This window comes from Podarcis liolepis (assembly GCF_965112155.1).
Source record: "Podarcis liolepis genome assembly, chromosome: 1".
Lineage (NCBI taxonomy): Eukaryota > Metazoa > Chordata > Lepidosauria > Squamata > Lacertidae > Podarcis > Podarcis liolepis.
In genome coordinates, this window is record NC_139554.1 from 87,354,234 (window position 1) to 87,379,444 (window position 25,211).

Below are 25,211 nucleotides of genomic sequence, written 5' to 3' on the forward strand. Positions count from 1 at the left end.
AAGGTTTTTGCAAGCCTCTTCCCTCCTCCCTTTTAAGCTTTCAGTCTGAGAGCCTTAAAAGAGAAGAGTGAGAAAAGCCTCAGTGAGTCTCCTCCCTTTCCTTTTAAGGACCAGGGGAAGACTCACAAATGTTTTTGCAAGCCTCCTCCCACTTCCCTTTTCAGATCGGAGCATAAAGGACTTTGACAGATGGGCACGGCTGCCCACCTGTCAATAGGGCGGCATCATAATGACATCAAATGATTGACAGGTGGGCTCCCCTACTCATCTGTCAAATTTGGCCATGAGGCAGAACCTGATAAGGATTCGGCCTATGGAGCCAAAAAGGTTACCCACCCCAGGTCTAAAATCTCCCTTAATGGCTTTGAACAAGTCACTCTCTGTCCATTTAACTAACTTCACAATGTTGTTGTCTAAACAAATGACTGTTAAATTCTCTGCATGCTAAAAAGAAATTATTAGCAATGGTGCAATGGAAATTGGTACAGTTTGGTGGGAGATGCTTTGACTTTCCAGTGCAAATGTTAAAGACGCCAAAAACGTTTTTATGGAATTCTTACCTTGAAGATGAATGGATGTTTCTAAGCCAGGCTGAATTTCATTACTTTTAATTGGCGGGTTCCAGCTTTCCCCAGTGTTCTATGAGAACCAGGTGTAGCTAACTTTTCTTTCTGAATTGATTACCCCCCAATTATTTAATGTTATTTTATGAAACCTGAAGAAAAGATAAAGTGTTCCAAATTCTTGGGTGGCTGCCAGTTCTAGTGCCAACTCCATCATTAACAATTACAAATTGATGTCGGCTGTCGACACAGGGAGATTGTGTGGCACAATGGAGGAGATTTATGTCCCTTTGAAGCCAGTACTGATGGAATGGATTTAAATGAACCTGAAAAAGGAGTACAGATTTACTCCTCATTTGAAGCACTTATGGTTATAGATCCTGTGAGGCCTTCCAAAAATAATGTGAAAAATGCTGTATTGAGACAGAAATATATATCCTAGATCCTGTTACAAAAATAGAGATTTCGCTGAATTATCTTCATCAATTAAGCTCCTGAATTACTGCCACCGATTTCCCCCCAGAATGTATAAAAGCAGCTTGCAATGGGCAGGGCCCTGACAGGCTGTGAGCTGTTAAAAGCGAGGTGAGTTATGAACATTGGCAGCGCTTCCAGAAATGGGGGGGGGGGGAGTATGAGCCCAGAATTCTTCAAGCATTTGAAACTTGAATTATGAACAGAATAAAACCTGAAACCTAAATTGCAAAATAGAACCAATATGGATTCTGAGAATGAAGTGGGATTATCCTGCAAATATTTCCTTCCAGAGATGCATAAGAAAAAAGACTGTACAGTGGTACCAAATGGCTTGGCTCCCAAACAAATCAGTTCCCGAATGCCGCAAATGTGGAAGTGAATGTTCCAGTTTGCGACCATTTTTCAAAAGCCGAACGTCTGATGCTGCTTCTGCAGCTTCCACTTGAGTGCAGGAAGCTCCTGCAGCCAATCAGAAACTGCACATTGGTTTTCGAATGGTTTCAGGAGTTGAATGCACTCCAGAAAAGATTAAGTTTGAGAACCAAGGTACATGGAGGGTGAGGTGGGGCAGCCACTGTAAACCCCACCCCCAATGTTTCAGGCCACATGGGATTTATTCACATGCTCTCAAAATATATAATCCTTTTTTCCCTTCTCTTGTCTTTCTCTTAGCCAGAAGGGCCACAGTTCAGTTGTAGCGCAGCTGCCTTGCATACGAAAGGTCTCAGGTTCCATCTCCTGCATGTCTAAGTAGGAACCTGCCTAAAAGCACGGAGAGTCGTTTCCGGTCAGTCCAGTCAATACTGAGATGGGTGGGTCACTGGTTAGACTTCATATGCGGCAGCTTTCTATAGTCCTATATTCTATGTCTACATCCAACAGCAGAACCATGGACTTTTACACTGGTCCCCTGCCCCAGGTTGAATCTACTTGTCTACAAACATAAATGTGTGTACCAATGGTTCTGCCATGGAGCAGAAGGTTATACTATGAGCCTTTTTGGCTCATCCCAATTCTCCACACAATTTGAGCAGTGGGAGAGTCAAGCCCTGTGCCGCATTTCAGCAAATTGATGTCATTGCACTATTATACTCTTCTGTAAGTGGAGACTTGCAATTTTCTTGTAGAGGATAAATCCCTTCAATGTACTGAATGCCAGCACAGCTTGGACAGGCGGCAGCTGTAAAAGAAAAGAAAAGAAAAGAAAAGAAAAGAAAAGAAAAGAGAAAAAAGAAAAGAGTGACGGCAAAGAAGAAGACTTCTACTTGGAAGTATCGTCTGGTAATTACTGGGCTAAGCAGATGGAATTCTGTGAAAGTTTTAGCATGACTGCTGAAACCGCAAAACAAATTCACTCCTTCGTGTAGCCCAGTGGAAGTCGGAGAAGCCTTCCACCCTGCTCACATCTGGCTTGTCACCTTGTGCTCCTGCTAACAATTCCTGCCCCCCGTTAAAGAATTTCCTGCATGCACATTCCTCAGAAACCGAGCCCATGTTTCAGGCTTTGCCACCGAATAGCCCAAATGTTTTGAGATGTTCTGATTAGGAATGGAGTTACTGCCGTCAGCGTTCCCAGGTTTCAAGGAAGACTCTGCCTGCTGGCTTCAGCTGTCTCAAGCGGCCTGAGGTTGGAGGCTGGGCTTGTAATTGTGGTCTCAATAAACAAAAACAGAGAGAGACCAACGTGCTGCAGAAAGGGGACTTGCCATAGCTAGCAGGAGTTGAAGGGGATGTTGGTCTGAACTGCTGGCGCCAAAGAGCAGCACTTTTGGAGTTGTTGTTTTTTGAAGCCCTTTCCACTTTTTTCCAAGCCTCCATTTGCCCGTAAACATCTGACCTTAGAACAGCAGCTCCGCATGATGGAAAGAAAATGCATCCAAGCCCCCTTTTTTCTTTCTTAGAACTGGATGTTCTGAAGGAATGCCACAAGACATTGGGTCTGATATTCCAGAAAGAAACCAAATTAACTTTGGAAAGGAAGAAGTGGGTTACACCACGTACAACCAATGGCTTTTAATATTGACTTTGAATGAGCCACCATGCTGAAGCATTTCTATGCCTGGCTGAAACCCAACAGCTCAGCAATGTTCCTAATGACTGGGAAGATGGTACCAAGTACTGGTGGTGACTAGGTGGAGAGGCTCCAGCTGGCCTTGTGAGTCACAAGAAAGTCAGGCAATTGCAACGAAAGAGCCACCCACATTTCCCCAAGTCATGGGGCAGGGTGGTTGTTCTTGGGTGGCTGCATTACATCTGCAGTAAACCTATGCTCTCTGGACACACAAAGAGGAGGTGGCCTCAATTCAGAAACAGTATTCTTACCATCCACCACCAAAGCATTCATAGGCATGCCTGCAGGACCTTTGGCCTACCAACCACAAGCATGGTCAACAGCAAGCATAAAAAAGGCATTTTAGAACTTCATTTGGGAGGAAATAAATGGAAATCCTGTAGTAATAATAGTAGGTGAAGTACAAAGACAAATGGTTCTTTCCCACCAGGCAAGAAGTCAGTTCTTGCTTTTGTTCATAGGAGCCAACTCCTAGGGGCTGGGGGACCTTCAAACCCCCCCCCAATAAAATATTTGAGAAGGCTGGAGGGGGCAATGTTGATGGGCATTGCCATTCAAATGATGTGTGTGCACCGCATCATGTGATGAATTATGTGAGGTGGGGCTTACCTGCTCCCCCTCAATATTTTATTTGTTGGCACCCCTGCTTTTGTCTAAAAGATTGATCTTCCAAAATGCAGACAATTCCTAAGCCTGCACTTTTGGGGATCTGGGGAACAGTTATCTCCTGCCATTCTTCCTTCTTCACTGCTAAAACCTTTCTGTTATTTCTACAGCTGATCTAGCAGGATCATGTGGTGAATATTTGCTGGGCCGGACCGTTTTTAATGCAAGCCACATTTTTAATATCCTACCCCCTAAATATTTGCTCATAGAAAACTAGAATGGCTGGGTTTGGGGTTTTTTTACAAGATTTCTCATTTACATGCTTATTTTCTATATGCATTGAAGGACATCCTGCCATCTGCTCCAGGGAAAAAGCATTTGAACGTGATAACTGCCACCTGCAACTTGACATAGTACAATTCAGGAAAATACAATTTTGAAACATGTATGGTTTGGCACCTACCCTCTTTCCATAAAGATAAGAATGTGTTGTCCATGACTGGGGGTCCCAGCCTCAACCACATGCACCACACATTGGGCAGGGCATGCTACTCTCTCACAGTTATGCTGATAATGTGACTGCACCTGCTAATAAGGCTGGGGTGGGGAATCTGTATCTTTCCAGATTTGGTTGGACTCCAACTCCCATCAGCCTCAGTCAGCATGGCCAGTGGTTGGGTGTGATGGGAGTCCAACAACTTTTGAAGGGCCACAGGTTCCCCATCCCTGCAATCAGGGCTGGAGATACGCATGAAACAAAGGAGAGTTGAAGCAAGCAGGATCGAAAGGGTTATACCAGGGGCTGCTACTCAGTTATTTAGTCTCCCTAATTTGCTTCCCGGGTGTTTTATCTCCCATCATCTGGCACAAACCCCTGGCGTCTCCAGACTGATCTCTGCTGCCCTATTTCTTTGCCCTTGTCCCCCTGTGGAGTCATCCTCTCACGCTATCTCCCCGCCAGGCAGAGCAGACAAATGAGTCCCCAGGGAGCCGATACTAACGAGATGCCACGAATCCCCTAGTCCCAAGGAGCTCCACAGCCCAGCCATCTTCCTTCCTCGGGGGACTTGAACACAGCTTCTCGGCTACACACTTAGCCTCTGCCAGCCCAGGTCCTGGGAACTTTAGCTTGTTCCCAAGCTCAGATGATCCAGTTGACAGCACAGACTGGAGGCTGCCAAGTCAAAAACCCAGGGAATGAATGGGCTTTATTAAAAAAAAAATCATTCCAAGCTGAGCCCAGATCAGCAGAAACACAAACATCACCTACAAATTAAGAACACTGAATTGCCCATGTAATGCTTTAAAAAAGAAACTGGGGTGGCGGACGACAACAACTCAACCAATACCCATCAGCACTCACCCAGTACTTCAGTTTTACTTTGCAACTTATAATGCTGCTCACAGGAGAAAAGAAAGGAAAACCAGTTTTTAATCAAGAAATATTGATGCTTAGTTTTCACCCTTCCCTATCTCCACCTCCATGCAAGGTCCCTCAGGTTTCGTTGATGTATAAATTTTCATCATTTGATAATTGGGTCTAGACATGGAGCAGAATGAGCTGGTCAAAGTGCAATTGCAGATGGTACCACTGCAGGTGGGGGGCATACGTAACTTGGGGTGAGGAGTGTGTAATCTGTGGCTTGGAAGTCACCATGAGACTCATTGGACTGGAAAGCTGGGGGTGAACTTTTAACATCTACGTTAGGTACAAATCTCAGGTGGGGAATCTCAGACCTAGTGGCCAAACGCCATCTTCCAACCTCTCCATCTGGCCTTCAAATGCCTCTCAATGGCCCTGCTCCATGACTTTTGCCTGGTAGAAATGCACCCTTCAACTCTGATTGCTTGCCCGCAGCTGGAGGTATGTGTGCCAGACCTGCTGTTGTGGTTTAATGGTGCTACGGAAACACCTTCCTGACCACAGCACCACTGCTGCTTACCTGGACAGTGCAGCGGGAAGGTTGGAGGAGCACAGGCACATGTTCCAAGCCGACCCAGCGTTCCCATTGCTGCATTCCCATTGCATCATTCGGGTAAAAGGCAGTGATGCTGCTGGCTGGAGGGGCAACTCCATGGCACCAACCCACTATGTAACCCATTTGCATACCCTCCAACATGTTGCAGCGGGAAACTGGGGTGCCCATCTTCCGGGCCATGCTCCCCTGTGACTCACATGATCCATGTGAGAGCACGGCCCCCCAAAATGGGATGTCCCGATTTAATCAGGACAGCTGAGGGGTATGCACTTGTGAATGTGTAGAATAGAAACCTCTGGCATTTGTATGGCTTCAGAGCAGCCGACTATACAAAAGTAGGAGTCATATTGGTTTCCCACCCCACTTTTTGCCTCTGGCCCATCCCACCACTGGCATGCAGACCCTGGAAAGTTGCCCACGAGACTGAAAAAGTTTCTCCACCTGATTTAAGTTAACGAATAAATAAAATAACAGCAGAATGCCAGATTTCATCAAAATTTCAACCAGAATAACGATTAGCGTTATCCATGGTATGATACTTTCTTAGTACACAGCTATTCAGGGGGTGTTCTTTGAAAGAGTTGAAGCTGATTAACTTGAGCGACTGTTCCCAACATGTTGCCGAGTTTTAAAGGGGAGTCCTGCAACTGTATTTGTCACGTCGTATTTTTCACAACCATCTGGAAATTTGAAGCTAGGGTGGAGAGGGGTTAGGGTTGAAGCATATCTAAGGGACAAAAGGACAAAGACTCCAAGCCAAGTTGCCAGAACTCTACAACCCATATAATATATATTAGCAACCAGGTGCAAAGTACACTGTAGTGGTTGTAAGCTGATGAATCCTAAGTGGCTTTGGAATTGGCTACTTCTAGGAATATCTCAGGCAGTCCAGTAGAAGACAAGCCCAGTGTAAGAAAAGCAAGATGTTGCATCTCAAACAGAATTGGATATGTATTTAAAACTGAGCAAATTCAGGTGGTGAGTTGTGATTTTTTTCCCCTCATGGGAATTTGAAATCTGAAAATAGAGGGAAATCCAACTCTTCTCTAGTGCCCAGATTTCCTTCTGTTCCACCTAGTGTATAGAAAAATAAGCCAAATATATGAGTACAGGACTCAAAGTTCCTGCCATATATAGTGCCTGGATCTATATAGCATTTAATATATATATATCATATCCAGGAACATCTGGCCTGTCAGTAAAATTTGAATCTGCACATATTCCAAATGCTAAAATACATCCCCAGCTCAGAATCTAGAATGGTGAAAGCTGAATTTTGGCAAATATAGTTTGTTATAAAGATTTCCACATGACAAGTTGAGAATCTGTGACTCAAGATGATTTTCCCTCCCCCTGAACATTCCTATATGAATGTAGCACCACGAGTAAATTTTAGAAGAAGTTGTATTCCCTTGTTAACCTTTATCTTTCCCTATAATGCTAGACAATACAATTCCTCTGTGTCCAGAAGAATTCTGTTTATTTTTATATGCACCCAGCATTCTCACTTGCAAAAATCATTACTTTTCACACTTTTTAGGGGGGATACCCATTAATCCAAGATCTTTCATAATTGGAGATGGTGTGGTGGGTGGGATCAAACTAAATTAATATTGAAATATTCCCAAGCCTCCCCTCACCCACCTCAGCCTTCATGTACAAAGGGACTGATAATATATATACAGTCAATATTAAACAAACAGGTCATACTATTAGTTATTGCCCAATATCATTCCCTATTCATATTTCCTTATTCAAATCAGTTCTAGGTTAATGCCAATCAGCAACACCATATACAGTTAAGTGCACTGGCATGATAACACAAATGCCACAAAGTGTAATATAGGCAAAATTTGTGAAAGGATCTAATTAACCCCAATAATAACTCAGTACTATTTTAAATTAGTTTGAATAAATTTCAGCAGCTTATAAATAATGTTGAATTTATTTTATGTATTTATTTCAAAGGGTCATAGTGTGCTGGATTGCAACAGAACTTCAAAATGGTTTAAAAATAGGATAAAATAATAAAATTATGAGTTTAAAAACCATATGTAAGGAGAGGGAGGAAAGTCCCCATCGTGCATGCAGAAGTCCTTGCTCTGACAAGATGCTTTAGTTCAACACCACCGTTAGCACACAAGGGAATTTTAACTAGGCAAGCCTATGCAAATTTCAATAATAATAATAATAATAATAATAATAATAATAATAATAATATACTCATCCCCTGTCCCATCCAACATTCCTGCACTAAGGTTGTATCTCCTTTTGCTCTGCTTTTTCCAAGCACTGGTCTGTGCTTAAAATCTCCATATCCAAGCCACCAAGCTTTCCCTGCAAAAAACTACTTTTTAGCACTCAATCAGAGCAAATGTCAACGTGGGTTTCCTATGGATTGGCATTTGTTCTGATTGAGCTTTAAAGAGTGATTTTCATGAGGAAAGCTCCAGAGCAAAAAAAGAAAGAAAGAGGAGGAAATGCTTGGACGTGGAGTTTTCAGGCATGAACTGGGCCTGGAAAGAGTGGAGGCAAGGTTAGTGTGGAGAAGCCCATAGACTTGTACGCTGATGAACCGCTGTGAGTTGCAATAAATTCTGGGGGATATTCTAGGCGATACCCTCAGCTCATTGGGCATGGTGGCCAAGCCTGTGTGAGGCCTCATCACTGCGCTGAATAGGGCCCAATCAGCATTTCCTTTCAGTGCATGTTTCAAGAAACGTTTGCTGCTAAAGTGCCTTTCAGAGAAGCTTGTCTGCCATTATGGATCTTATTAAAGAGCACACATCCTGCCTCCCCCCTGGTAAAACTTCCAAGGAACACTGGGGTTTCCCAGAAACAGTATACAGTTTGAAAGCCCACTGAGCATCATATGCAGAGGCATAGCTCTCCTGAAAGCTAAACAGTGGTTACGCACATCCTGGCAGGGGTGAAACACCCTCCTTTTGCAATCTGGTGTCACCAGCCACAGCAGGAAAAGTTTTGCAAAGTCAGCCATCCAGAGCAGTGCACAGCATGGCTATAAACGATCCAAAAGCTCTGTTTTCTCAGCATGGAGAAACAGTTAAGTCAATCCAAGACGTATGGATTATGTTTAGTCTACATGTATTTTTACCAAAAAGAAAAAGAAAGAAAGAAATGACAAGAAAGAATAATTTACAGGCTAAATGTGCTATTGAAATTAACTACCTTTGTCCACAGATTAAAATATATGTAACCCGAGGGGACTACAATCACCTCTCCTTTTGTAACGTTGATTTGTCAAGGTTGACACTGTGTTCCTCGGCCAACACGACTCCCTCTGCAAAGCTGTAATCTGTTTCCTGTGCGCCCAACGCAGAGCGCTCGGTACATGCAGCACTTGTCCCAGGAAAGAGGTGGTGTGGATTGCTGGCCAAACAGCCAATATCTCCTCTAGGGAACACTAGTTTCTCTAAAGTAAATATGTCCTTCCGCGAACAGTGCCATTATCAGAATGAAATCAAAATCCACAGGTGTATTCAAATGTTCCCCTTCTTTTTCGGGGAAAGGGATACGTCTGAGGTTGCACCCTTTCCAAGGATTTGCATTCTTCCAGAGCCAGGAAACATTGTTTTGAAGGTAATTAGGTGAGGCACATCTCAATGGCTGGTTGTTCTCCTTTTCTTCTGCTGCTGTCTGCGTCATCCTAATAATCAGTCCCAATTCCCAGAGAAAGGAAGGGCTTGGAACCTAGAGACGTGCAGCAGCATTCAGCTTACAGGCTTAACCTTTTTTTGCATGGAATTAGTTTGGGGGTGCAAAATGGACCTATTAGGCGGTATCTGACCCACTGTATACAGCTGTGGAAAGCCGTTCACAAGTACAGCTGTGTATGTGCTTTTTAAAAAAATCATCTTAATCATAGCTACAAATATTAGCTCTCCTCCTCCTCCACCGCCACTCCTTGTTGCAAAGGGACTGAAGCTTTAACGAAAGCGATTGCAGGAAACTGCCTGGAGTGACGCGGGGAATTTTTATTGATGTCAATCTTTGGTTTGGATTCTAAAGGGAATTTCCTGATTAAAGGGCTTCAGTTTATACATCCAGATGATCAGACCAATTACGCTCAGCAACTACATCCGCCTCAAATGAATTTTTAACTTAAAGAGCAATGAATATTTGAGGTGATTTGAAGTGGGTTTCACCTGTTTTGCAGCTGATGTACTTTTCAAGCCAGAGCATCCTACAGAGTTCATCAAATATATAATCCTGTGAATGATCTGAAATTAATACTGCAGTTTCTACAGCAAATATCAACCAAATTCTAGCCATTGCATTTCTTCCCATGTCTATTCACCCTATGGAATCAGAAGGAACTTGAACACAGCCCATCTGTAGGGGGAAACAGCTTGGCAGAACCTCTGCAAGAATATGAGACAAGATATTTCAAAGGAGATTTCTACACTTTCGGAACCACACATTTAGAATATAATTGTGTTAGTTTCTGGCCAATCCATATTATAAATTTTGCATAGGGATGAGTTGTCAGCAGAAGAGAACTGATTAACAAGAATCTGGAATTTGCAAACTAGTAACATAGTCCTGTGAAGCAGCATGCCCCTTTGGAGAAAGAACAAGAAATGTGAAAGCTTCTAGTTACATTTCCCCCCACTCCTCCTTCCCAACTTGGAAGCCAAAACCAGTCTCTGTTCTGAGAAACTCTCTTTTGTGGTTCCACACCTTCCTTGTCTTTCTGACGAACTGAATGTTGCGTTATCTCTGATGAGCGTGTCTACCCCTGCTGATGTCTGAGTCAGGCAACACATAGCCACAACTCCAAGCTCCTATCTTAGCAAGCAAGACAAACAAATGATTTTCTCTGTTACGGATTCCCACGGGCACACAATAGAGGAGCTGGCTGGAGCCACAGAAGCCATCCCACCCTGTCCGCACAGCCCACAAATCTTCACTTGGGCTCACAGAGTTTTCCACAAGCCTTCCCACAAGCCTCATATGATCATATCTTGCATGACATGAGAATGGAAGGGACAGTGCATTGTTCCAGTTCTGATGGGTGGGCAGGTAGGTAGAAACATGATAACCCTTATAGGGGTGGGAGTGAGGACTAAGGCAAACAGTTGGGGAAGAATGTTCTGGATTTTCAGTAAGGGCAGCAGGCCTGTGTGACATCTACAAGTGTCAGACTCTCCTGGCAAATTAGGATTCCTGAGGAAGGAAACATCAGGTATGTGGATGGGCGGGAGAACCAATACACTGAGTAGGGGCGGGATTTTTATTTGTTTATTAGTTTGTTTGTTTTTTTAGTATGCATATATCACTTTTTCTTCAAAAGAAATCAAAGTGGCCAACAAAATAAATATCGAAACAGCCAGTTCCAATAAAGCAATAGGCAAAATAACAGAACAAAGCAGCTCAACAAAGCAGGGAAATGGGCATAACAGTATCACAGAGGTAAATAGAAGGTAAATAGCATGGCCCCATCAACAGCAACAAGAAAGACAATAAAACTGATAATCTATCAACACCCTTTACCCCTCCCCCCAAAAAAACCCTGCCTAGTCTTGCTCAGTTGGAGGCAGGTGGGCTTTCCTAAGGAGAGCATTCTGTTAAGCTGCCACCTGAACTGAAATTGCCCTGCTTATCACAGCAAACCACTGTATTTTATAGGGGGGCGGGCAGAGCAGCACCTCATACATTGAATGGATTGAATTGTTGGAGGGACATACCGGAAAAGACAAGCTTTAGCCTACCCAGTTTCCAAGCTGTGTAAGGCTCTACATGTTAACAACCAGCACAATAAACTCAGCTCAGGAACAAGTAACCACATAGCTTACCACTGCCCAGCAAATGCCAGGACTATCACAAAAACCCTTAAGCCACCAGGGCTTCTCACTTTGTCATGCAGAGTCCTGAATCTCTCCCCTCAAAAAACCTCAAGTCTTTCTTCGCCTTTTCATTCATTGCTCCTTCCATCTCCAGGCCAAGGAAAGAGAGAAGCAGCAACCTATTTGGGATTCTTATTTCCACACTCTTAGGAGCTGCTCAGCAGCATCATGCACAATCATTGCTCTGTGTCCAAACCTCTTAGGTCCCTACTGAGTTTCTTTGCATTGCTGCCTCACCTACCATTGCCAGTTTCATTTGGGAACCTGAAGTGTCACTGAGCCATCACCACCTGTGTGGGTAGCAGGTGTTTCCCGTCTGGCTCCTGCTTGGAGAGAAATGCAAAGAGATCTGATCCTGCAGCTTGGCTCTCTCTCTTTATGGCTTAAAGTGATCTGGACTAGATTCCCAGAGAGGAAGGGGATTTGCAGAGATGGGGAGGGGTCCTCCAGAGCAAAAACACCTCCCTCCAAACCCCCTTCCTGCCTGGCTTCTCACGTGGATAGAGAAAAGGCTTTGATTTCTCCCATGGGCTAAATTGGTGCCACCTTCTGAAATCTGATGTGAGTCTCCCCATTTTGTGCATCTGGGTGAAGAGAAGTCCCAGGACAGCTGGGAGGGGGGTGCCTGGCAGGGGTGTCTCTACAACTGATCCATCCAGGATTCATCACCACACCAGAATGTTGAAGTTGCTTACACATTCCTAAGTTTGAAACACTAAAAAGGGGAAAGTTTATGTATCACTGAACTCAAAAGTCTCTATGTCCCTGGGCCCCCAAATAAACATTGGTACACCCCACATCAAACACCTGCACAATCACAACAATAAGGGCTTGTCAAAGTTATTGTGCTTCCTAAAAACTCATAAATGCATGGTGCATAAAATATCCCAATTTTCATCTGAGTAAAATTGGAGGGTATGTAACCAGTGCAGACTGAATAACACTGAATGAATATGTTGCTATACATCCGGAATTTCCCAGACATAGCCGGGATTCGGCCATCAGAAATAGTGTCCAGGCAGAAATTGCTGGAATGTTCAGGAAAATCTGGATGTATGGCAACCCATTTCGGAAGTGTAGATTTTGACCTTCACTCTAGTTAAAGTTTCAAGGCATTTTAAGGGTAGCCCCATGAGAATTCATTGCAGTAGCCCAGCCTGGAGATTATTTAAACAGGAATGAAGAAAATGCTACAAAAGCCTGCCCAGAGACTTAAGTGCCTCTTTACAACAGACAAAAGAAGGATGTGATTTGTAAGATCAGGAAATGAACGCAATCTAATCGGGAAACTTCCCCTTAAATATTTGACAACAATATACTAAAGCCAACTTTTGAAGTCAAAATCTGGCCAAGTTCTGGTAATGGACTTCTGTGTGATCAAAGGCCTGGGTACTGGGAACCCTCAAAGGTTCAAAATAATGGCTGGATGACCCTCAAATCGTGGCGTGAACTGAAAAAGCATAGCATAACTAATTTATTGGTCTTTAGGACAGTTCTTTTATTCATTCAACTAGAAAGCAAACTTGTGTATCAAAAGCACAGGTCATGCTAACATAGGAGCCTGTCAAAAAGATCACCTGAACAAATTCAGATCAGCAGGCCAGAACCTGTGGAATCCTAAAGGAGATAGTGGGTTGTATCTAATGCGGTTCTTCTACTTGATCCAAGGAAGGCTCTTATGAAAGGAAAGAAGAAGGGGTTGTTGTTGTGTGTGGGGGGGGGTGTTTTAATTTAGATTTAGAAAATTTCCCCTTCCCTCTGCAACTCCAAAAATCTGTTCCAGGGAGTTAGGGGCCCTCTAGAACAATGTGGGTGGTAGTGCAGGGAGCTGCAAGAGAAAGGGGGAATTTGTGGAAATGAACTCCTGCCTCCTCCCATTATTTGGCTTTTCTGAGCCAAATAGGCTTCTGTGAAGAAAAGGACAGCATTGGGAAAAGCCAGCCAGTCCAAGATTTGCCCAACTAACTGCTATATTTGAGAATTAATGGAAAGCTTGTCAGGTCCCACAAGGCTGGAGAAGAACAATTCCACTGCCTAGGGATTTGAAAGAAAACCATGAGAACTAGATTTTGTGGGAGGCGGTACAGCAGTTTTGAAGTAGCTCAGACATATATGAGGAGTGGCTGAAATGTTCCCAGCCTTAACAGAATGGCATAACAGAATAGTTCCACTTGTTAAGCAATGCAGAGAAATAAGGTGTGCCTGTCTTCTGAGGATCTCTTTTGAACTCCTACGCTTCAGCTAATATGCAGGAAATGGTCACACAGATGTGCCCTTCAAGACCAATCCACAGCCTATACCAGCCTTCCCCAACCTGGAGCTCTCCAGATGCTTTGCATTACAATTCCCAAATCCCTAACCATTGGTCATGCTGGCCAGTGTTGATGGAAGTTATATCCTCAAACATCTGGAGGAAACTACGTTGGAGAAGGTTTGTTTCTCTCGTCAACAAAGTTTGTAATAAAAGCAGTGACCATTCCAGCACATCATTCCAGAGAACATTTGGCAGGTGGTCCCTCCCCCCCTTTGGTCTAATAGCCTTGAGCTTGATTTGTGTGAGAGCAAAAGACTTTGTGGCCAATTTCCCATCCCTTGAACAGGCAGTGTGGAGGCTTATCCCAGCAATTCTGGTAACAACGCAGAGATAAAAATGAAAGAGAAAACTTCTAATATTTTGAGTTTTGAGCATCTATGCAGGTTTTAGCTGCCCAAAATCACCAGTTATGCATGCAGAACAAGTCAGCAAGTAATCACTGTTTGTGATCCAATTGTTTTGTTTATTGAGATTTTACTGATTTTTACTGATCTCCAGTCTGTCCATCCCCCATTAGACATAGATCTGCCATATATTTTGGAAATTCCCAATGCTGTACAGATATTCAGTAAATAACAGCAGCTTCAAAGCTGCTACCATGTCCTCCCTTCATCCCATCCACCCATAAGGCCTTCCTTGCCTTGTTTTATCCCTATACATGTAAGCTTCCAAACAAGAAGCTAACCAGGGGAGTGGATGGGGTTAACTAGGACAGAACTAGAAGGCAGAACAAAAAGGGAAGGCACAATGATAAAAAGAAAATAAATGAAATGAAGAAAGCTGCTACTGAATTTCCATCTCATAGGTATGATTAGAACCCAGGTTCCTGCAATGTGCCTTTATAGAAAACACCTTCATTTTCACATCAGTCTACATAGAAATCAAGGAATTCTTGCCAAATTGCTAGAAATTTGCCCTCCTTTTGTAATCTAATGTAATAGATTTTTTTCATGTGCCACCAAAGCCAAAATGTCCTAAATCCAATTATTTACTGATTGGATTTGGGTTGCTGTCCAATTCTGTAATGTGATACATTTAGCAACTAATGTGGCTTAGTTAAGCCACAGCTTAGATTCTGGCTACAGGTTCCAATAGCTTGAATGTGCTGTGCCATAGCATGCATATCTCCTACTCTAAAGAAAGCTTCTAAGTCATGTTGATTGACCCTTGTCAGAACCTCTTTCCAAGAGCATCTCCAGAACAGTGGCCTATTTGTGGGAGACCACACTTCCAGCAATGTGTTCTAAGGAGACCCCTATATACTGGAAGAGGATCCAAGCCCAGCATATTCTCTAGAATATTTTCTACTGAATCAGTCTTAGCCTATTGTCTGAAGTAGAAGTTTGACCATTTTCAAAGTGGCCTCCACTGCACTGGATTCAGTTTTGTAACTAAGCATTCTTTATTCCATTTGGTTCTCAGGTTGAGGACCGTAGCAACACATACTGAACCATACACAGATATAGCATACATAAACACACACATAGATTTAGGCCTGGGTCTTCTGAATGGCCTATTACCCAGAACACACAAGGTATCTGAAAACAGGTAGTATGGAGCACATATCTAGTCCAGTCACATAATGCCACTCTCCAGCCTATTTTCACCATAAAAGCCCAACCTTTAAAGACATTATAATTCAACAGAAGTTTATACTTTCTTTGAATTCTTTGGAAATCAAATTCTAGAAAACTACAAGGTGCTAAGAGACAATCATTTTCAGAGAGAGGGAGAGAGAGAGAGAGAGAGAGAGAGAGAGAGGTGAATATCTTCAAAGTAATACTTTGAAGGTCTTCATACCTGTATCCCTATAAGTCAAGACTGTTAGAAAATCTCCTATATTTCTGTTTCTTCTTAGAATGGCTCCCTGGTGCATACTGTGACCTGTTTTGGTAGTTACCTTACAAACTGCTTTCCAGATGCCTTTGTCAATTACAGAGTTAGATGGATGTCTGATGAAGCCTTCTGAGTAGCTACTTCACTGGATGCAGCTTTGTGACAGAGATACAGATATATCGATATGGCACTTATAGTGGCAGTAGTTGCGGTGGTCTCCAATATCCACTTTTTCTGCCTCTTCAGCACTTAAAATGTTTTAGGTACAAACAAACAAAATGCAATATGTGAAGCAGAAATGGATCCCTATGGAGGATTCAAAATTATTGACAAAGTTAGGTGAGTAAAACAAGCCAGCTATGTAGAGATACAAGCTAACAGTTAATGAGGTCATAAAGTTTGATTAGCTTTGACTTTGTTTTTTAATCTTTTCTGTGATTCATGTCAATTATTTGTTAACTGTGCACTCCTATACATGTCTACTCAGAGATAAGCGTCAATCAGTTTAATGGGGATTACTCCCAGATAAATGAGTACAGAATTTTAGCCTGAATCTTCATATTATTGCCACTCTCAGTCCAACCCTATGCATGTTTACTCAGAAGTAATTTCCACTGCATCCAACAGAACATGCTCCCAAGTATGCTTTGGACTGCAGCCTAAACATGTCAGTGATTAAGATAATTACTTGGAAACATGCCTATGATTAAGATAATTTCTCTGTAACATCTGAATCAGGAGAGGCTATACAAGCCTTGGACCAATGCCTGGACTCGGTGGTGGGCTGGATGAGGACCAAAAATCTGAATCTGAATTTTGCAAGATAGAGGTGCTGTAGGTGAGTGGTAGGGATTGGGAAGAAATTCAACTCAGTCCACATTTAAAGGCAAACATACATAATTCAAAACACTATGTGAACCAAACCACAGCTATTCATCCAAATTCACACTTCTCTGAATATTGCAATGCAGTTCTCCAGCTAAGTAATTTATGTGAAAATACACGTACAAGGCTAAAGTGTACCCCAGAAGGCATATATTTGTGAAAATAACATCCAAAATGTACTGGGGAAAATAGCTCTGCAAAAATGTTTATATGGGGAAATTGCATAAAAAAACTAGTGTGTTAGGAGAAATTCACACTAAGAAGCTGGTGAATTTTCATGAGGACATGAAAACAATTACAAAGTGATGTGGAAATGTGGATAAATGAACATAAATTCAGTGGGAAAATGAGGAACTGAGAGTAACCAAAATTTACAGACTGATGCATTCCTAGAGAGCGGTCCTCGAATCTAGATGATTGATCAATTGTCAGCTTCGAATGGGATCATACTTCTTCTGGGATTGCCCCAGATCCATCTTAAGATACAAAAGCCCTGGTAACCTCAGTGACTACATGTGCATCTTACCAGCTTCCCCTAGTAGGAGTGTTACAGAAGTTTTCTCACTCCTTATTTGCCTCACGGATCACCACGCTCTACAGAAGAGGGCCTTGTGCAGATGCCATCACATCAGAAGAATTGTAGAAATGGTCAGAGGAAGATTTGGGGGGGGCTGAGCCTCAGGGGTGCCACAGGGGGCCCTGCAGCTATGATATAGAATGGATGCTGAGAGTTGGGAGGCACCAAATTTTGGGATCACACAGGGAGTCACTGAAATTTGAGACCCCAAGTTCTGCCACTGAATCAAGCATTAAGTGTGATGACGCCTGCCTTTTGGAACTCCTTCCTGCTGTATATTGAGTCCCAAACTTTACACAGTGCCTAAAACTGGGGCTGGTCTGCAGCCCTCCAGATGTTTCTGAACTGCAACTTCTATCATCCCTGACTATTGCCCCTGCTGGTGGAAAGTGATGCCGGTTTGGAGTCCAACAACATCTGGAGGATCACAGGCTAGCCACTTGTGGCCCTGAAAGTAGTGCTAGGGATGGAAAGAGCTGTCAACTTCAGTTATCTCAGTTTCACATTTCCCCAAATTTCTGAAATTTGGTGCTCCGTATTTCTACATCAATTTGTGACTAAAATAAAATACAAATCTTCATGAAAATTCATCAGCATTTAAGCACAAATTTCTTCAAGTAAACACATTTTTGACTTACGTACACATTTTTGCAAGCAATTTCCCCTCATGTAATGCATTTTTACATGTTATTTTAACTGATATATTCATTTTTATGCACAGTTGCCCCCCAATATATGCATTTTTGAAGCTGCATCCCAAAATTTGGATGAGTGTGAATTCTGAAGGACAGCTGTTTCAGCTCACTTACCATTTAGGAAAGTGTGGATTTGGTAAATTCACCTTTAAATGCAAACCAAATCAAAGTTCTCTCACATCCCTACAAGAGTGGGATGACTAGGGTGGGTGCTCCATAGTTGCGGCTCAGTTGCTTAGACTAGCTCTGACCTGGAAGCTTGTGCAGGGATCACACCACCACCTGGTCTGCTCTAGCATTCTTGGCTGGTTTCTCTGCAGACCTGGGAGGTGATGCACAGTCTGAGTTCGTACATGCAGTCCCTCAGGTCTTCAGTTCAGCACCCAGTGCGAGCTTTAGTATTGCCATGTATGCAGACGGAGGCTTCCTCTTTTGTTGTCAGAAAGGCAAGTGTTCAATGAGCAGATGGGTATTCTCTTCTCTGCACGTGGAGCATTTCTCCCAGCTCACAGAGGAGTAAGGGGGAGATATGGGTCATCTCAGGAAAAAGCTCTGTTCTTTTGATGTTTATTTAAAAAGCAGACTGTACTGACAGAAAGTGCTTATGTCAGAACATTGGAGAGCTGTTAGCAGCTGGTGTTGATGACAACACTGTATGAGTATCAAGACAGATTCATTTTGGGTCTGTGGAATAAATTGATATATGAGTCCTGAACAGAAGCAGCATTCTGTTTGGAGGATGCTCATAATGACAGGCCTGGGAAACAGTGTCCTAGTATTTATCCCATCCTCAACAGAGGTTGAAGAGCTATTGTACTACAGCTTTACTGCAAAGCTCAGTGTGCTTCCACAAGGTGCTTATTCTGGAATGACCATTCTTTGATCATTCCTTTCTTTTTTAAAATCAAGGTGACATTATCCTCAAATCACTGTGTTTGCCCCCATAGTTCTTCCATCTCTTTTGAGATCTAATAAAATCTTCCTGGGGCGGAGTGGTGGGAGGAATCGAACAGAAGCACACAATAACTAGAGGCATATATTTTCATTGCACTGCTCTTCCATCTCTTTGAAATGGCATCATTTTTGCAGCAATGTTTCTTTAAATATATATATATATATATATTCATTTATGCTATACCACTTTTTTCAAATACAGTTTTTATATTTTAGATACTCTGCTGCTGATTTGCTTCTCCTTTATTTGTTATGCTGTCACTATTACATTTTATTATGTAATTCTTCTCTTATATTTATATAACTGTTTGATTTTTATGTTCTATAGATATTAGGTTATGTAATGACATTTGTGTTGCATGTTGTAAACAACTCTGTGGTCTTCCAATGAGGAGTGTTATATAAATGTCAATAATAATAATAATAATAATAATAATAATAATAATAATAATAATGCAATAGCAGTTAAATAAATAATATTTTAGCACAAATTTAAAAATTTATTTATTTATTTATTTAAAAAAATTCCTAAAATATAATGCATAGGTGCATTTTCACTAGGTCATGGCCACTAGAATAGCAGGATACTCTCTCTCTCTCTCTCTCTCTCCCCCCCCCCACCTATCTAGAAACACCCTCAAATGTTTTCAGAATGAAGTTGGATTGTGTTGAATGCTTGAGATCCTTGCCCAATTTCATGAATTGCTGGAACCTCAGAATAGAGTGGCTTTTAAACAGCAGCTTCAAAACATTTGTTTGCTTGCGTGAGATGTGAAGGAACCATTAGGATATGACAACAGATACCAGCCAGCACTGTGCAGCAGTTCTTCTTCTGGAGCCTTCTACTGCCCAAGGTCCACATTCCACCACTGGCAACACTGAGCAGGCCACATGCCAGGGGCAGATGGGACCATATACAGACATGGGCAGGACCATCAGCAAAAGGGAGGGGAGTAATGGATGTGACTCTCATCTTTGTACAGTAGGCTACATTCCAGTCCTGTGAAAATAATAAGTTTCTATACACAGTTCTCTGCATCCAAAGAAGCAAAAGGCATTATCTCACTTCAAGGACACATTCTTACTTGGCAGAAGTCCTCAAAGAATGTGCAGAGCTGACCTGGGGATAAGTTGTGACCTAGGGAAAGTCCCAAGGGACAGATAGAGGTGACAACCTGAGGCACCCCTCCCCTGCTGAAACTCCAGCTATCTCCTTGCCCAATACTTCTGCTAGCCCAAATCTCCAATACTGTGTAAGCAAAATCCTTTAACCAAGTGATTTTGAAGCAGATAATAGCTGTTGCAAACCCAGATCCCTCTGGGAAGGTGAGGAGGAAATCCCAATGTCCTAAGTGTGGGGGTGCTGAGCTCAGCAGCCCACAGCTAGGCATCTGAAGTATAAGAAAAACCATTTCCTGGGCAATGGAGTAGCAACACAAGCCTTAAAGGGATTCCCTGCATTAAGAAAAACCAGCATACTGGTTTGTGCAACAAAGGATTTTCATACCCTCCAACATTTCTCCAATGAAAATAGGAACGTCCCATTCCACAATGATAATTTTACTATTTATACCCCACACATCTTACTGGGTTGCCCTAGCCAATCTGGGCAGCTTCCGACATACAGTCGTACCTTGGAAGTCGAACAGAATCTGTTCCGGAAGTCTGTTGGACTTCCAAAACATTCAGAAACCAAGATGCAGCTTCTGATTGGCTGCAGGAAGCTCCTGCAACCAATCGGAAGCTGCGGAAGTGCCGTTGGACGTTCAGGTTCCAAAGAATGTCCACAAACCGGAACACTCATTTCTGGGTTTGCGGCGTTCAGGAGCCAAAACGTTCGACTTGCAAGACGCTCCGGATCCAAGGTGCGACTGTATATAAAAACATAATAAAACATTAAACTTTAAAACAACAACAACCCTTCCCTATACAGGATTGCCTTCAGACATCTCGGGGGTCAGATAACTCCACACCTTCCAACATTTCTCCAATGAAAATAGGAAAAATGGGACATTCCAGGATCAAATCAGAAACCGGGGCGGCTTCTCTAAATCAGGGACATTCCTGGAAAATAGGGACACTTGGAGGGTCTGGCTTTTGCATATATATTTCTAAACATGCTGCATAGCAGATGTGAGACGCAGTTCAGCAGCAATGGAAAGCACACTTACCAGAAAATGCCTACGTGAGCTAAAGATGCCTTCTCTCCAGACATTTATTTGTAAGGCGGGGGGAAGCATCCTCCTCCACCACCCTCCAGGTCTTCCCATCCTTGGTACCAGCTGGGCCGCTGTCGCCAATGCATTCAAGGTCCAGGAAACCCACACAGCTGTTTTTGAGGACAAAGCAAAAGAGGTTTTCCTCTGCCAGGACTCACACTGAGTGTTCCCAAGAAGCAAGTGTATCTGTCGATTCTAAGGCAATGTGGTTTTGGAGCAGCTCTAATTTAATCTGAAGTTGAGAAATACAACCCTCCTAACTTGGCTGTTCCATTCTCCATGCCCTAAACATTTTTGACAGGAAAACAGCTATTATTCATCTATAAATGGCTATGGAATCTTAACCCACAGCACCCTTTTACTCCCATTAATTCCACTGATGAATCTTATTCTCAATTTTCTTTCTTTTCCTTCTTTTCTGCCTTCCCTCCATCCCTTTTTTCTTTCCGAATTCTCATCTCTTTTCCCTTACATAGATCTGGATTTCAAATCAATCAATACAAAATACTTCTGCCTCATTAATAATACACACAACAGACCCTCATAATACAACATCTGAGTCATAGTTGCGAATAGAGAAGATTAGAATTGCATCTTAAAAAGAGGAAGCTGGAGGGGAACTTAAAAATAAATAAATGCATCCCTTGCTTCTTGTAACCATCCAATACTTTTTGCACATATGGCAGAGAGGGAGAGGCAGGGAGAGATATAAAGAGAGAGTTCTAGGCAAGCCATAGTACAGCTCATTTTCAGATTTGGGGCTCAGCCTGAGAACATGAGAAATAGGGTGTGCACAGATGAGCTGGAGAATGAAAAATGGAGAGTAATCACTACCATTCTAGTCAAATAAAATACTCAATCGATTTGTCCAACAGATGGGCTGTTTGCTGGCATCAGACTCCAGAATCTGTCTCTGCAATATCACTCATTCAGTGGAACTATTTTTTCTCCGAATCCGCAGGCTAGTTGGAAAGGAGAATGTTCTTGGCACGTGCAGGTTGTCTTTCCCTAGCTACTGAGTCACTCACTACAGCTAGCACGCACAAACTGGAGATCAGGAAGCTGCTCCAGAATTAACCCCATACACCTGTAAGCACTGATTCCAGCCCAAATGAAGTTTCTCCTCAAATGTGTGTGGGGGGGGGGGTAGAATGGATGGACAGACAGGCATGCTATGTACCTATTCAGGTTTTGGCCTAGTGAGCCTGACGCTTGGTTAGGAGTCTTAGCTATGGATGGTGTGACTTGGATATGAAAACTCCAAATTAGATATTTCCCTGGCCCTGAACCTGTGGGACTGAGGTGTCAAGGGGGCCAGCCCCCTTGTTTCACTTGCAGATATGCTTTTATAACATGCGTGTGTCCTTTGTCATAATTGTGCCGCTCCCACGTAACCAGGAAGCTGCACTTCTCTTTGTTATGACTGAGGTAGGGTTTTGTGTTATTGGCATGTCATTTCACTTCTACAAGAAAAGGAAATTGGACTCTCCTTTAAAGAACAGTTCACTCACCTAAGGAATTTTGCCAACTGAAAAACAAAACAAAAAAGCAAAGTGGAAAGTCCCTCGTCATCACCAGCATGGATTTATGTCGTACCAGCATAAAATGCTTTATAGTGACAGGTCACAGATTAAAATCGGGAGGGGCGCGCTTGCATGCTTGACTGTTACAACACATATTCGCATCCTATGGATCACCTCCTGAGCCCCCACATTCCTTTCCCTCATGTTAAACATTGCTAATGGCTCTTCTTTGCCGGCCTTTTTTGTTTTCTTGGCAATTGCTCCCCCCACAATGATGTAAAAGCAAAGTGCCTATGTCTGTGTGTTCATTCGCTGGTTAAAAATACCATAATATGCTACTGCAAAAGAGTGTGCCAGCTACAGTGTGTGTAATGACAAGCTGACAAAGCTGTACACCACAAAAGAGACTTAGTGGTTCTCAAGTGTGTGTAGTAATAATAATAATAATAATAACAACAATGACAATAAATAAATAAAATAGAATAAAATAAAAATTGTTTACCTCTTGGATGTCTGACAGGAGGGCGTTCCACAGGCTGGGTGCCACCACAAAGATGTCTTTCTGCCTGGTTCCCTGCAACTTCACTTCTCGCAATGAGGGAACCACCAGAAGGCCCTTGGAGCTGGATCTCAGTGGGACAAACCCAGAATTTGTTGTCTCTATCCGTCATTGGCTCTGGCTCTACTACTTCCATCTACCCTGCCTTCCACCCTATTAGTCTCAATGGGCACCAGCCACCACTGACCACAACCCTGTTTTGTACAATCATTCACCATGCAGATTAGATGGCCCACTTGTAAGCCTACATTTGTCAGTGAGTGTTAAGGCAATTAAATGTTCAACATCAGCTTTTCAAATTCAACATTTTAGGCAATACCCCACTAACTAAAATCCATCAATCTGACAGCATCAATAACTGGGAATGTTTAGAACATTCAAATTATGAGAATCTAAATTCGTTCTGGGTTTGTATTAGGTTTGCATATTTATATTGTAGCCAAGCAAACTTGCTAAATAAATCAACCAATCAATAAAAACCCGCTGTGATCATACCATCCCTCTGCAAATTCATTGCAGATCTCGTCCATCAACTTTGTGGTTCCTTTTTCTAAGATTTTCTAATTTCTTATTTCTTATTTCTGTGTCTGTAATTGGCATGCTGAGAGCCTGCAAGTTGTGAAACCATAAAATATCGCAGACATTGCAACAGAAGAAAAAATAAGTCAGACCCTGGATGGCGCCTGGCTCTATCTTGCTCCAGATTTATCTGCCCCTCCTCCACACCCCAGTTATCTACTCCAGTTGAAGCTTTTGTCAAATTGTTAAGGAATAAAAAAATGGTTTGGGAGACTGTGATATGTATCAGTTTTGTTTCCAGATTTAGAGACAGAAAATTCAAATGCACTATTTTCCTGCAAGCTCAATAAAAATGTTTTTCTATTTGTTTTATTGTTGTTTATAATCATTTTATTGCACACTACACTGAAAATCTGAATCAGGTTATATATATATGTTCCTGCTGTACCTTTATGCTGCACTTCCACATACATAAAGGTAAAGAAAGGTACCCCTGACCATTAGGTCCAGTTGCTGATGACTCTGGGGTTGTGGCGCTCATCTCGCTTTATTGGTACAGCTTCCAGATCATGTGGCCAGCATGACTAAGCAGCTTCTGGTAAACCAGAGCAGCACACAGAAATGCTGTTTACCTTCCCGCTAGAGTGGTACCTATTTATCTACTTGCACTTTGACGTGCTTTCGAACTGCTAGGTTGGGACCAAGCAACGGGAGCTCACCCCGTTGCAGGGATTTGAACCGCTGATCTTCTGATCAGCAAGCCCTAGGCTCTGTGGTTTAGTCCACAGCGCCACCCGTGTCCCACTTCCACATACATACATACATACATGCATACATAATTTCAGTGCTTTTTTCCTTAAAAAAATGTTTAGGGGTACTCTCATTTTGACTCAAGAAAATCACCATTTTATAGTTCAAATCGGGGAAAATACAGTAAATGTACAAAATTCACAAAATGTTTAGGGGTATGTGTACCCCTGCATCCCCCCCAGAAAAAAGAACTGCATAATTTTATTTGTATGGCACCTTTCCACAGTTCAAACCATGCTCAAGGCAGCTTGAAATACATAACTACAACATAACAAAAGTAGTCATAAACAATAAACGAAATATTTAGAAATACACAACCAAACTGAACAATTTCAACATAAATCACAAGAACTAAAATACAGAAAACCAACAGCAACAACCTCCCCATGAGAAACCTCCAAACAACACCCCACACTTCTAAGCACACCAGAGAGGTAGCCCATCAGGGGGGCTTACTTCTGAGTTAGCATGTACAGTTAGCATTGTGCTGAAGTGGGGATTTTGGATGGCCCTGCTTTTCATGCCCTTGTAATGCTGTGACGACAAGCGGTCTAAGCGCTGCAAATACACCCTGAGCTAAAGAAGTGCTGGCCTTGAAGAAGCCGGGGGGGGGGGAGATTTTTTAAAAAATCAACTAGGACTGCACACACAGGCCTAATCTTCTTGGATTCTTTGCCAGGCCAGCCTCTGTGAGAAATCTTTAACCATTTTCCTGCTGGTATTTGATTGGGGAAGCAGCATTCAGCAATTACTGGGG

The 25,211-nt window shown here is 42.6% G+C and overlaps 1 protein-coding gene across 2 annotated transcripts in view; it reads right to left on the reverse strand.

The window, feature by feature from the left end:
• Nucleotides 1-23,506, reverse strand: part of LOC310701209 (uncharacterized protein) — a 39,823-nt gene extending 16,317 nt beyond the window's left edge. The window contains exons 1-3 of one of the 2 annotated variants that reach the window (XM_083491724.1): nucleotides 23,069-23,506; nucleotides 20,996-21,153; nucleotides 561-2,220 (exon numbers count right to left, since the gene is read on the reverse strand). In XM_083491724.1, the coding sequence (XP_083347850.1) occupies nucleotides 2,116-2,220; nucleotides 20,996-21,153; nucleotides 23,069-23,261 (456 nt within the window). In that variant the 5' untranslated portion in view covers nucleotides 23,262-23,506 and the 3' untranslated portion in view covers nucleotides 561-2,115. Of the gene's footprint in view, nucleotides 1-560; nucleotides 2,221-20,995; nucleotides 21,154-23,068 lie in introns of those variants that run through there. The other variant, XR_014522944.1, reaches the window with a different exon arrangement.
• Nucleotides 23,507-25,211: the final 1,705 nt, after the last annotated feature.